At 40.0% G+C, this 13,390-nt stretch overlaps 2 protein-coding genes across 8 annotated transcripts in view; one reads left to right on the forward strand and one right to left on the reverse strand.

The window, feature by feature from the left end:
* The window catches only part of PTPN5 (protein tyrosine phosphatase non-receptor type 5), a 307,304-nt gene that overhangs the window by 101,368 nt on the left and 192,546 nt on the right, over positions 1-13,390 (forward strand). The gene's annotated exons all lie outside the window — the stretch shown is intronic.
* The window catches only part of PTPRJ (protein tyrosine phosphatase receptor type J), a 71,424-nt gene that overhangs the window by 4,683 nt on the left and 53,351 nt on the right, over positions 1-13,390 (reverse strand). For 6 of the 7 annotated variants that reach the window (XM_061380474.1, XM_061380471.1, XM_061380468.1 and 3 more), the window contains 13 exons: positions 12,592-12,858; positions 10,071-10,358; positions 9,685-9,819; positions 6,805-7,012; positions 6,568-6,686; positions 5,896-5,983; positions 4,768-4,809; positions 3,754-3,841; positions 2,476-2,566; positions 1,725-1,798; positions 1,454-1,588; positions 913-1,032; positions 10-170 (listed from right to left, as the gene is read on the reverse strand). In XM_061380474.1, the coding sequence (XP_061236458.1) occupies positions 10-170; positions 913-1,032; positions 1,454-1,588; positions 1,725-1,798; positions 2,476-2,566; positions 3,754-3,841; positions 4,768-4,809; positions 5,896-5,983; positions 6,568-6,686; positions 6,805-7,012; positions 9,685-9,819; positions 10,071-10,358; positions 12,592-12,858 (1,816 nt within the window). The remainder of the gene's footprint in view (positions 1-9; positions 171-912; positions 1,033-1,453; positions 1,589-1,724; positions 1,799-2,475; positions 2,567-3,753; positions 3,842-4,767; positions 4,810-5,895; positions 5,984-6,567; positions 6,687-6,804; positions 7,013-9,684; positions 9,820-10,070; positions 10,359-12,591; positions 12,859-13,390) is intronic. The other variant, XM_061380473.1, reaches the window with a different exon arrangement.

Genomic DNA, 13,390 nt, shown 5'->3' on the forward strand with positions numbered 1-13,390 from the left:
TCTTCTTACCTGCAGTGCACCAGAGTAGGAGATTCAATTGGATTTTGACTGCTGTACTCATGAACAAGGTGTCTAAAGTTGATGAGAAGCTCTGTAGTCTCTGGCACTCCATGATCTGGCCAGGAGGTAAAATGGAACTGCCGCACTGTGTGGCCCTCTGCTGTGTTGGACTAGAGGAACACACATTAAAAAACAAGAAAACTGGCTTCAGAGGAGCAGCAGTAGAACTTCCAGACGTATGTACTGGGCAAAGTTCATCCTTATCAAAGAAGCCTGTTACAGGCTGCACAGTAACTCAATGATATTTCAGTTTCCCTCTTCCTTCTGCTCTGGTAGAGAATATTTTGAAATAGTTTTATTTCACTTTTCACTTTACTCCAATATCATCTCTGCTGCATTACAATTGCTGAGAGGGAGCTAAGTGTTTTCAGTCCAGCAAATTCTACAAGTTTCTGCATATGCACAGGTTTTGGTACAAGTCTGAGGAGAACACAAGCTGCAGGATCACTGAGGGATCACCAATCAGGAATTCCCATGAGCAGGCTGGATTCGCTGGCAGATCGCTTTCTGCCACTGGGAGGGTCTTAGTGGCAATCAACCCCATCTCCGGATTTGTTACTAAAAAACTGTTGTGAGAAGCGAGGGCTTATGAACAAATGCATGCACATCACAGGAATCTCATTGTCAGTAAGTAGGGTGAAAGATTTTAAAATCAGACTGTTGGCAGAAAGCAGGCCAATATATTCAAAGTCTCAAATTAAAATAAACCACTCTTACTCTTTTCCCTCAGACAACTTTGAATTTAAGGTTTAGTGAAATTACTGTGTTCTTTCACTCCAGTGTTGCTTGACATGTGATAAGATAAACCATACCTAGAGATACTTCACTAACAGCAAGCAAGGTGGTACTCACCTTTTCTACAGTGAAGTCCCTTATCGTCCATTCTGGAAGGATGATCTCCGAGACCATTGTCACAATGATGTCACCATAGCTCTTGGGCTGTTTGTCTGGCCAGTATTGCTCACATTTCGTCTAAGAAGAGAATTACAAGGTTAGGCACATTACACACAGCAATGTTAGTTGTGAATGACACCACCTCAAGCAAGGCTAGAAAGCGCCTCACCCTTCCCAATAGCATGGCTCAGGGTAAGAAAAGCTCTCCCAAAATTATTCTTTAGGGAGAATAATCCACCCTTAATGATGGTGATTCTAGAACCCTCCTGAGACAATCTATTCTGGTAGTCAGCACATATAAAAATGGGAAAAAGCTAAGAAAACAGAGCAATAAAATAATAAAAATAAAAATTTGGATTACTTAATTTAGAAAACAGCCACCCAGTAAGTGGATGGTTGTTAAAAGAAAGTGTTCAGTCTCCAACCTAGCAGGGTAACAAAAAAACTAGAAGAGATACAACTGTCTTCAAGAGACAGTTCAGTTTTAATAAAAACATACCCGGGCTTGTTCAACACATTTTGTCAACATAACAATAGAGTAGATATTCTTTTCCCAAATCATGCACCAGAAGTCTTCTATAGTATTGGGTAAAGGACCTTGTGCAGCAATGAACGCCTTCTTGGAGTTATAGCCCTAAGAAAAAAAAAAAAAGTAAAATACACACACATGCAGAGACATAAAAAGTGGACTTTAAACATCATTGTGAGCTGTTGAGGCTACATTGTAAAAATACACATTACATTTCATTTCAACTCATGAAGCGACTTACAGGCATATAGTTTGCATTAATATAATCATCAGATACAGAGCTCCGATCTGAGAGTTTAACACGGGAAATATCATCTGCAGAAAGAAAAAAAAAATATGAATTTTAGAAGTAGAACCTTTCAGCAAAACACTGCTTATCTAATGCACAGTTTCTAAATAAAAGGCATTTTTACAATAAAGTTTTAGGAATCATAAGTAGCAATATTTTAGAATTTTTATCATGAAAGTCTTCAGAAAAATGAGTGGCCAGGATAAAGATTGAGAATACACAACACAGATTTTCTTATTTTTTAAACATGGTTTAGTTTTGCATATTTATATATTTTCAATACAACACGGAAATTACTATAGTTTTAATTACTGGAGAGAAATGGGTAATTTTTCTCCTGCTGCCATTGAAGCTAATGTTTTTCCTTCAAAGCATTCCTATGCACCCACCACTGTTTGCTTCCAATTCCTCCCTACACTCAGCTAGGCTGAGACACCTGCAGACAGCCCGGCTGGGTTTACATTCTCAGTTCACCTGCAAAGCTGGCCAGCAGGGTCTTAATATTTCACATAGCTCTGCACATCTGCCCATAGTCAACAGTTAACCTCTTTTTCAATATGGACTGCAGTTTCTCACAAACGGAAAATTAAATTACAGGAAAGTTTTTTAAGTGAAAGCTCTTTGGGTTTGCTTATACTAACCCATGGTTCTCCATCTAAAATCTCAACCAGCAGCAGGTGTAAAACCCAAGAGAGTAACTCACATGGTAAGACATTGTTGTATCTATTTTTGCCCCTGTTCTCAGGAAGTTCAGCAGCAAATCTGGGCTGATGAACACCAGCAGACTTGAGTTCCTACAATGGAAGGAGGATTTATGAGCCCCTGCGTTCTGGTTTAGGAATTATACACAAACACTTGACTGAAAGACAAATACTCCAAACATTCTCAGCCTTTGCTGTAAAAGCAGGCATGGTAAATGGGATAAATGATGATAAAAATCATCTTTTTACAGAGTGGAAGAGTGACAGTGGCAAACAGATAGACAAGGGATTAATACAGAATGTAGGAACAGTAGCATGTTTAAAACCCAGAGATGGGCTTAAAAAACCCAGAAACAATTTTGCAGAAATACAGGATACTAACATCAAGGGCACTCCCATTTTGACAAGGCAGCCAACTTAGCATAAGCCTTGCAAACATTACAGGGAGAAAGGAACCAAGTACACCAGGAAAGGACTGCAGGAGGCAAAATGTGAAAGGAAGGCAAGGTGGAGTATCAGCCTGCAAAGCAAAATCAAAGGGACAGAACTTGATCTGGAAAGAAGTCAATTAATAGCTTCAAGGAGATGGTGAAAAACAAAATAAAACAAAAAAACCCAACAAAACCCCAAACAACAACAAAAAACCCAAACTCCAAAACAACAAAAAAACCACACCCACAAAAAAGAGATTCTTTAACAGCAGACCTGACAACACAGAATCCTTACTGACAATCAATTCCTGTTTTTTATGCCTGAGCTTTTGCACATTTCACAGAAAAACATCTATGGTCACTAAAAAAAAATATCATAATTGCTGTTTCTCTGACTGCTCCTTCAAGATATTCCACAGGTGTGGTTTGCAAATCACACCTACACTCTGAAGAAGTCAATGATATTAGCAAGAGACCTGTCTTGCTGTGTAGAAAACAGAAACAAGATTAAAAAATAACAAAGTGCAGAAAAGTGAAACAGCTTTCCCTAGGCTGTATCATGTGACTAGGGAAAAGGCTCAGGGGATCCTGTCTCTGGCAAGAGTGCGAACCAGCAGGCCATGCTGTAAGCTCACAGGTAGAGATAATAGCTCAGGATGTGAAGTATTTGTCATGCCCTTCTACTAAATCTGGAGCTGAATCAGGGAAGGCTGTACATGCATCTAAATAATCTCTGTAATAAAGGTCCCTTCTCTTCCCTTCAGTAAGCCTCATGTATGCTTCGTAAGAAAGCTGAGTTGCCTTTCCAAAAATATGTGTCATGAAGTAATCTCTACTGATGGCACATACCTCATACTCTTCAGCAAATCCACAGTTGGAGTCAGCTTGCTGCTTCTTAAAGTAAGATTCAAAGTTCTCCACTTTAATCATCTTTGATCTAAAAAGAGAAAATCCATGTAACTGGTACTAGGTAAATAAGCCATGAATTCAGTTAATGTGTTAGAAAGTGCAATTTACTTACTTCTTGACTCTTCAGGGAAGGGTGGGGGGAAGAAAAAAAGGTTGATTAGACATGCAGCTGTGGTTTTCACTACGTGAATCTAAGAATGAAAGCATGACTGTTAGTAGCAGCCACAAAACTGTGCGTTTAAAGGGAACAGGATATCAAGCATAGCATTTAACTGATCTGTTAAACCACGGAAAGAAAAGCACATCCTTCAGGAGGATATCACAGCAGGTTTCAATCAGCCACTTCCATACTTCCATCAAATTAGCCCTATTCCCTGGTGTATTTTATCTCAACTAGCAAAGTCTACACAGGTGGGACTTTATGGGATGCTCCAGCTATGCCTTTCCATCAGCACAAAAACTGAAGCAAGAAACCAATAATGTGATTTGACTGCACTGCCTGTGACTTCCAATACATTGTAGTTACCCTCCCACAGTCAGCTTTCACAATCTCAACATTATCTGAACTAATGGCTTGGCACAAAGTAGTCATAAACCAAAGGAAAATTCAGGCCATGATGCAGAATGTTGCCCTTTATCAACAATTTGAATTGTTCCTTCAGCGTGTACAAAGCCTGTATTTCATTCAAACATCCTGTTTTTCAAAACTACATGGAGCATTTCTGCATCTAATGGTGATTCATGAAGCATGCACCCCAAGCTCTGTGGCAGCTCTAGATGTCTCAATCAATATGATTATTTTTAGTCTGCAGGCTGGAGACTTTAAATTCTATGAGGAATTAATACTGCAAAATTCCATATAAAACGACACAGAAAATGAGTATCGGGGTTCAGACCAAGTTCTGCAAATACCACTTGAGCTCAGAAAACAAGTGTGAAAGGACATGGACTTACTTAATTGGAGAAAAGGACACCTCGGTATTTCTTTTATCTTTCCTATAAGGCAAAAGAAAACAACACAATAGGTTGATAGCAGAATTTAATGGTATGCAGATGAGATTCCTGATGACAGCTATTTCCTGTGCCTGTTCAGAACAATTTCTTTTAAAGCATCTCACTTGATGGAAAAGAAAACCCTCCCGAGGCAAACCTTACGCCTGGAAGAGGACTAAAATACTTCATCCTTCCTCCAGTGATGTTATGCAATGGGACTGTTTCTTTCAGTTGGGACCAGAGTACAATACAGAGTACAGAAACAAAGCATAGTTTGGTGGAAGAAGTACATCTGAGGGATCTGCATCGCTAGCTAACGTCTCAGGAGAATTGCTACTAATCCCAGAATGTCTACATTAAGAGTTCAGTGGTGATGTGTTAATGGTACTGAAGGTGGTAGCTGAATGAAAGTAAGTGCTCCCAGCTTTAAAGGAAGGAAGCTCTTGTCATTATTGTCCACAGTTATTAGACACACTTGTAAAAATAACAGCAGCTAATCAAAGAAACTAAGAAAACTGGACTAAGGGCCCTAGAGCTAACTCTCAATAGAGGAGGCACCACATGATCAGAAGCAGCAAAAACCCTTTGTGGACTCTTAGGCCCTAGATTATTTGGAAAAGGTTGGAGTTTTGAGACCCCAGCTCAAACCCTAGCCAACTCATCAGCTTTTGGGTACTCCAGAATGGAAATTTTATATGACAGGCCATCAAGCAATTAACAATTGTAATTAATGGATAATTTAAAATAAGACTAGCTAAGATACAATTACATGCGTCTTTTAGCACAATGACTTGTGATGGTTACTCACTTCTGACTGAATTACTTCAGCATAAATGAATTCAAAAGAGAAAAGCAAAACAATCTTAACTCATTAGTTTGTAACTATGGGGTTGAGCAAAGTCACTTAACTATTCTGATACATTAGCTCTAATCTGTAACATACAAACAAGATTTTTAACAAATGTATTTTAAAGCATGTCATTAAGAACACACTCTATATTATAAACAGAGGCCTTTTCAGAAGAGAGATACAGAAGTGCAATATTGGTGCTCCTCATCACAACAAATACAGTATTGAACACATATTACCTTCTCCTTCTCCAGAATATGAAACCCCCTATAGCGACTACAGCCAATATAGCTAAAAGGCATCCAATAATGGCTCCAGCAATAACACCTGATAGGAAAGAACAAGTGTTACTCATTACTGATTTACCTTTCTGGAACTGATCTAACTCAACATAATACAAGAGAACCTTGCAAGTGACAAGAGTATACTCCACTCCACTAAATGTCGTTTCTTTACTGTGTCCTTTGGCAGTACCAGTATTGGAAGCTCATAAAGAATAACAAACCAAGGATGATAAATTAATAAAGAATTGGGATCAAAGGACCAGTATTTCCATTCAAAGGCATCTGCTTCTAATTTACCAGAACTGTTAGAACGTCAGCTGCTTTTTGCTGCTTGCTTCTGTCTCACTGTGGCATCCAGTCCCTTTTAGCATGCCCTGAGTAGCACAGCTTTTGGTTACTTTCACAGTGGAAGTCATACATGGAAAAAAGAAGTCATTCACAGAACTAGCAAGGTGTGAATTTACAGAGTAAAGTCACTGTAAATTGTCACTGCAAAGCTGAACAGAAATAGTACATCACAGAGAAACCAGCAGGTGTTCTGTGGTTATGAAACTCGCCGTAACTAAGGAATCTCCACACAGTGGGCATGTGCCAAGCTACCAGTCCTATACTTGACATTAAGTATACCTGGATCCTGTGGTAGCAAAACTGCCTCAGAACAGGGTGAAAATGATACATAACTATCTTCTGCCACAATGATGCCATCCATATTAAAGGTTATGTTAGTGAAACCTGCAACACTTGCCCTGTTGATAAGGGAGAAGAAATAAAAAAAGTAGTACATTACATGGTTTTAACAACCTTAAGCAAGATGTCATTTTTTCTTAAGATACTGTTTTAGATTTCAACTGCAAAAAAATTTACCTGTAAGAACGAAGTGGAGTCAAAGGTCCATTTTTGTAGCCACATGGTTTGTCTCCATTGCCTATGTTAACAATGTTTGTACCATTCTGAGAAGGAAAAGGTGATTTTGCCTGCTCTGTAGCTACAACGTATGTTACATAGGTGACCGTCATCTTCTTCTTGAAATCTTCATATGTATTGTTCAATTTGGACTTCAAAGACCCACAACCTTCAGGAGTAAACAAGGATATAGGTTGTATACGTCATCTGTATATGTATACTGATTTATTACCTATCGTCGCAGTGATGAGATGTTCACATTCACCACAGTTATCATTACTCCATAAATGCTGCCCAAAATGAAAGGATGAGTGCAACAGTCTTGAATCTCATGTACTGCAGTGCAACCTACTGAACTACCTCCCTACTCCCCGACATTATTTGTTTTAATCTCCTTTTGATTTTATTTCTACCATGTGTGGTGGACCTTCTCTGTAAAGCTACATTAGTGATCAATTCTGATGTCCCCCTGGACAGTCCTCACTAAGCAAGTCAGTCATATCCACAGGCACTCTATTAAACTATCATATGTAGAGAGCATGATGCAAATTGGTATTTGGTAATGTTGTGCTACCCAAGCAGCATCAAAACTCATCCAGGGTGACACTAAACTCGTGGTGACCTTCCTTGCTGTGTCATATAGGAAGTCGCACACTTAAACCGTAGGAGATCAAGGAGTTAAATTCTGCCTTTTCTTGACATAGACAAGCATTGGACAAAGCCATGACCAGAAGTTTCACTTCCAGAAGATTAGGAAGAATGGGCTATCACAGCCAGTGACCAACAGGGCACCACCTGCAGAAGAGCATCACTTTACAGTGTCTGTTGTTAGAAGATGAACCCGAGAAACTTCATAGAATCAAAGAATGGTTTGGTTTGGAAGGGACCTTAATGACCTAGTTCCAACCCCCTGCCACAAGCAGAGACAACTTCCACTAGACCAGGTTCCCCAAAACCCCATGCAACCATCCTAACATGAAGTAGATTATGCAGTCAAGGCATACATAACCTAAGAGGTAACAAAGAAGCTCAAATTACCAGTTATCCGAGAACTCAAGAGTATGCAATCTGATGTTAAGTATTCAAAGTATTGCAGGAGGAAGAAGCATCTTTCTCATTCGACTGAAGTTTGCATAAATTGTTCTCTGCTGACTGCCTCTAAGCTAAAAGCTCTTTCTAAAAGCAGATATAATCTTGAATTCACCTTCAAAAAGAAGCCTTGCAGGAGCTCTGAAAGATGGAAAAGCCCTAACAAGTTTTCTACAGTTGTGAAGACAAGGTTTAATCTGCCACCAATGAGCTGGTGGCTCACTGTCACCAGTAGCAAAGCTCTCACCAACTTGTAACTGTGCAGGAACAGGGCTCAAGACAGCTCTCCTAAAGCACAGATCGATTATGTTAAAAGCAGCTGAGGTTGCAATTAATTTAGTTGCATAGAAATGGGTGTTCAGTACTATCTGAGATACATTATATGTCTGTCTTATCCCTATCTTCCATTTCAAATGGATGTACAACCCAGGTTATATCTCCTGGTCCTTGAGGGTATTTTAGATATCACCCTTGGGCATCTCAAACAGCCTTAGACACAACTGCTTACACAACTGAAGAAAGTCCCCTCTGTCTATCCTAAAGGAAATGATGTCTGTTTTAAGAGAAACACATCTCAAACATATTAATGCTATTTCAACACTATACAGCTGAAGTGATGCTTGGCTGTAAGGATAGTTTTCTGCTCCTATCAAAGTAGTCAGATTCTATATTATAAATACAGGCAAACTTCCTTCCTTCTTTCTGTCAATCACATCTTGAAAACTTTGCAATCAAAACTACACAGAAGAGTGTCCTGAATCTCATCATGACTAAAACACACTGGCTGAATGTACAAGCAGAGCTGTTACTGCATACGAAAGACTGACAGTTAAATCAGCAGCTCCAGGGCAGCTGAGCAGGCATGTGAAAACACGTGCACTGGTATACTACATATATATGGGCATTTCTTGAATGTATATTATATGGAAAACCACAGAAGAAAGATCCACAGTTTAACTGCTGCAAGATGAATTTCTAGTGTTAAGACAAAGGATAAGAATCAATGTCAAATCCTGCTTGGGGGAAACTATCTCCTTAAGTCGCTCTATTCCTCCAGTGCACTGGCAGAAATTAAATCAAGTTCAATTGGAACCTACACTGCAAAGGTAAGTTCCCTAATTTCATGATTTATCACTGGACATTCACCAATTAAAGATGTATCTCTGTTCTGATGCTTTAAAGACATGAGTTTAATAAACTACCCTCTAGCTTTTGTGGTGTTCAACCTCCCATGGCATGTAATGCTTGCAACGCTATTCGAGCTTTCCACCTGTACCCTATTTCTCTCAGTTAATAAAGCATTTTGAGTAAAATGAGAAGGAAAGCTCTCTTCTTTCTTTTTTTCCTTTAAAGATCTTATTGCAGGTATCTTACAGCTAAAGAAGGGAGGGGGAAAACCATTCCACATTCCAAAGCTGCTCATATTAGTAGCTCTGAAAATCACTCTCTGAGGAAAAAGGGATACTACACAATCTTGTGGCAGCAAATCAAAATGGTAACAGCACACTGGCAATACATATGAGACTTTTATACAGGATAAGTCAGGATGGAAAAGGTTGAGTGAAAACAGTAGCTTTCTGAAAACAAGGAGTGATCTGACTTCAAGCCAGCAAGGTGTTTGCCTTACGAGTTTTAAAAGGTGACTGAAAATAGTCAGATTTTCCTCTATCCATTTAACACCTGTTTAGAGTTTAAAACATAATGCTGATAAATTATTTCACAAAACTGCAAAATAACATTATAACGTCTCACCTTGTTCTTGTGTTGTGATCAATACTGCATAGGCTTTTAATGGTCCATTCACTGACTCAAAGTTGGAGAATTCGACAGACAATGAGTTGTGACTGACTGCCTTGACTAAAGGAGCTTTGCTTGGAGCAGGTGGATCTATAAACAGAAATATTTTTTTAGTACCTGACTGGTAAAGAAGAGTTTTCTAAACAGTACAATGCTGTAACACTGATGCTACTCACATAGCTCATATTTATTGTGCATCATATTAGACTTTGTATGAACATTGTATATTATGCATAATGTGTAGGATGATAGAGTACTGCATTCAAGTTTTCTGTTCTGCAATCGTGAAGTCAACATTTTAGTCCTATGAGTATTTTTAGTTCTCAAATCGCAATGCTTACCAGTAATGCTTGTATTACACATTTTCTGCACTGGATCACTTTCAGAATTGTTTGAAAGAGTTGCAATAGTAACAGTATAGGTGCTGAAATAATCTAAATACGGTGTTGTGAAGGTTTCTGCTGAGCCTTCTCCAATGCAGGATGAAGCCTGTTCTTCTTTTTCCCATGTATCATTAAATATTTTAATTTTGAAGCCAGAATTGTTACCAGGAGGACATTCCCACTTCAGCATTAGAGAAGACTCCTTGAGCACTGGTTCACACTGAAATGAATTCACTAAAGCAGGAGCTGTTAAAATACAAAAACAAACCCAAAAACTCAAGAGGAGTAAGAAACCAAGTACTGTAGTAAACAGAAAAAGCTGTCTAAGTTCTGTGTATAAATGTTTATAAAATGTCAATGTTCCTTTCCAGTTTTAAAAAGATAAAGCTACTGCCTACAAGGACTTGTTACCCTATGAGGAAGGGAAGTATGTAGCACACTAAGTATATTGACCTCTTCTGTGCCCTCTAACTCCTCTGCAGACAGGTTTACTGAGAAAATTTAGGTTATGTGTCAAGGTCAGCAAAGTTTTCAAAACAGTGTTCAGTCACTGAACATAGCACTCAAAGAACATTTATAGAGTAGTATGTAAATTGACACTAGCTTACTGTATAATTATTTAAAACTCTTAGGTGCCAACAAATACAATGAATATAAGCTCTGTGCATTAACAGCAAAGGAGTACCCATCCTTAAGAGCAGCAACTACGTGTCAGTCTGAGAGTCTTATAGTAGGCTGTTAATACTGCATCCTTATGAACAGATAGAAAAAGGTATTAAAAAAGTTAATGTAGCAGTAACACTGAGAAGAAAGGCTCCTCTAAACTAAGCATCTTCTAAAACTTGGCCTTCAAAACCAAAACTCTTACAACTTCTACAACTGTAGCACCCAGCAAATTTATTTCCTCTCTTGATGAAGAAGCATTTGGCACTCCCGAATACAGGGGTAAAAACCTCATGGATTTAATTATTTTGTTATTAAGAAAGGGTATTATTTTGAGAAACTAAGAAGCAGCATAATTGTGTACCAGAGGAAACTGATTCAGTTAAAAGACAAATGTGAGTGACTGGAACTTATTTCTACTGCATTTCATATTTCTTTTCCTTCAGTAACACTCTCAGCTACTTCTACAAATAAAGTGCAATTATAGAAGGATCCAGGGTTTATGATCATAAACAGCTCTGGTGATAGTGGATGTCTGGTTGCTAGAGGAGGAACTACAACTTTGGATGTCAGTCCCGTAGGTGTAGTGAGAAGAAGTCTCATTTTATCAATAGGAAAAATCAGAGACCAGCACACTCCACCTGGATATGAAAAATGGAGTTGAGCTCTGTGAAAGTCAAGACGAGACTTCATCAGCACTCACAAATACTTGCTGACAGAGACAGAAGCAGCAGAGGCACAGCCACACTTCCATGTTTTGGCCTGATTAAGCATTATGAGTAGCCAAGCAGAACTTTCACAGTACAAAGACACTCTTAACAGCTTCATCCTGGGGCCCATCTGGAAACTTTCCTGAGGAGATCTGGGACACACTCAGGGAATATGTCCCAGCGCAGGGCAACTAAGATGATTAAGGGAGTGGAGCATCTCCCTTATGAGGAAAGACTGAGGGAGCTGGGTCTCTATAGTTTGGAGAAGAGGAGATTGAGGGGTGACCTTATTAGTGTATATAAATATATAAAGGGGGAGTGTCACGAGGATGGAGCCAGGCTCTTCTCAGTGGCAAACAATGAAAGGACAAGGGGTAATGGGTACAAATTGGAACACAAGAGGTTCCACTTAAACCTGAGAAGAAACTTCTTCTCAGTGAGGGTGACGGAACACTGGAACAGGCTGCCCAGGGAGGTTGTGGAATCTCCTTTGGAGACATTCAAGACCCGCCTGGACACGTTCCTGTGTAACCTTATCTAGGTGTTCCTGCTCCGGCAGGGGGATTGGACTAGATGATCTTTTGAGGTCCCTTCCAATCTCTAACCTACTGTGATACTGTGATACTGTGATATTCACCTCAGACAAAATGTGACAAAACAGAGGAAATTACACAGTGGCTCATATTCACGACAAGGGGCAACAATGGGCATAGTGCTCAGCATGAGAACACAGGAGTATCCCAACCTTCTCCTCTCTGCTGTCAAGCTGAGCAGTGCAGTATGATCAACAGCTACACAGCACAGTGCTGCCCAAAGTCCAGCTGCAGCTACAGGCCCCTCCAAAGGGGGATGTTACTGAGGCACAACGCTCTCTCTCTGGGAATACTTCAAAATAATACACAGGAAGTGAAGGCAACAAATCACCCCCGTCCCTTGCCCCGAGCCCTCTTCTACATATTAACATTGCTGACTGTAGGCAGGCTCTGTGCAGCACTTCTGTCTGAAAAAATATTGTTATTTCAGCCCTCAGGCAGGTAGGCAGAACCCTGTGCTGCACAGCAAAATACAGTCCATCAGAAACAGGCATGCAAGAAACTGTGACTTACTTGTATACAGGCTTATGGACACTCCTTCTCCTTCTGTCTGACCATCAGCTGCAACTGCAAACACTGTGAAAGTGTACATTGTCCCAGGGATTAACTCTGTAATTGCAGCTTCAGTGACACTGGATGTCAGGTTCATAATAGAGGTACCACTTACAACCTCTATCTTGTACGTGTAGGAGTTGGAAGCAGTGTCGTTCACTGCCCATGATAAGTTGACAGAAGTCACACCAACATAATCTGCCTTGAGATCAAAAACTGGGCTGGGTTCTGTGAAAAACAAGACAACAATCTGTCAACCTGCAAGAACATCTGCTCACATGCATGGACAGAAGAAACACAGGCATTGCTACTTCATTCTCTTCTCTCATTGTTCCGAGTGCAGGAGCACTCCAACAACATCACCAGGTGCTCCTGGAGGATTCTGCACCAAGGAGCAGCTAAGAGAAAACTGAAGAAAAGTCATTCTGAGTTAGATTCATCTCCCCTCGACACTCAAGAGCAGAACCACAGATTGTGGTGCCAGCAAGTCCAAGATTTTGCTTCAGTGGTGTGGTCAGAAAAGATACAAGGTTGCAGGGGAAGGCGTGGAAAGCAGTTGGTGCTGTATCTATGCACAGAAAAGGACTAGAACACATCAGATACCACCGGAAAAGGAGCAGAGGTGATGACCAAGGCACCTTGCTCCTTCACCACCATTCATGCCTGAGCTTGTGCTGCCTAAAGCTCACTTTCCTGCTGCAGCCCAATGGCAGCCACAGCCTCCAAATCACTCAAGCTTCCCAAACAGAATAACCTTTCT

This window comes from Neopsephotus bourkii, unplaced genomic scaffold (genome assembly GCF_033783945.1).
Source record: "Neopsephotus bourkii isolate Nb327-2 ecotype Australia unplaced genomic scaffold, CSIRO-AGI_Nbou_v1 NB_1792, whole genome shotgun sequence".
NCBI lineage: Eukaryota > Metazoa > Chordata > Aves > Psittaciformes > Psittacidae > Neopsephotus > Neopsephotus bourkii.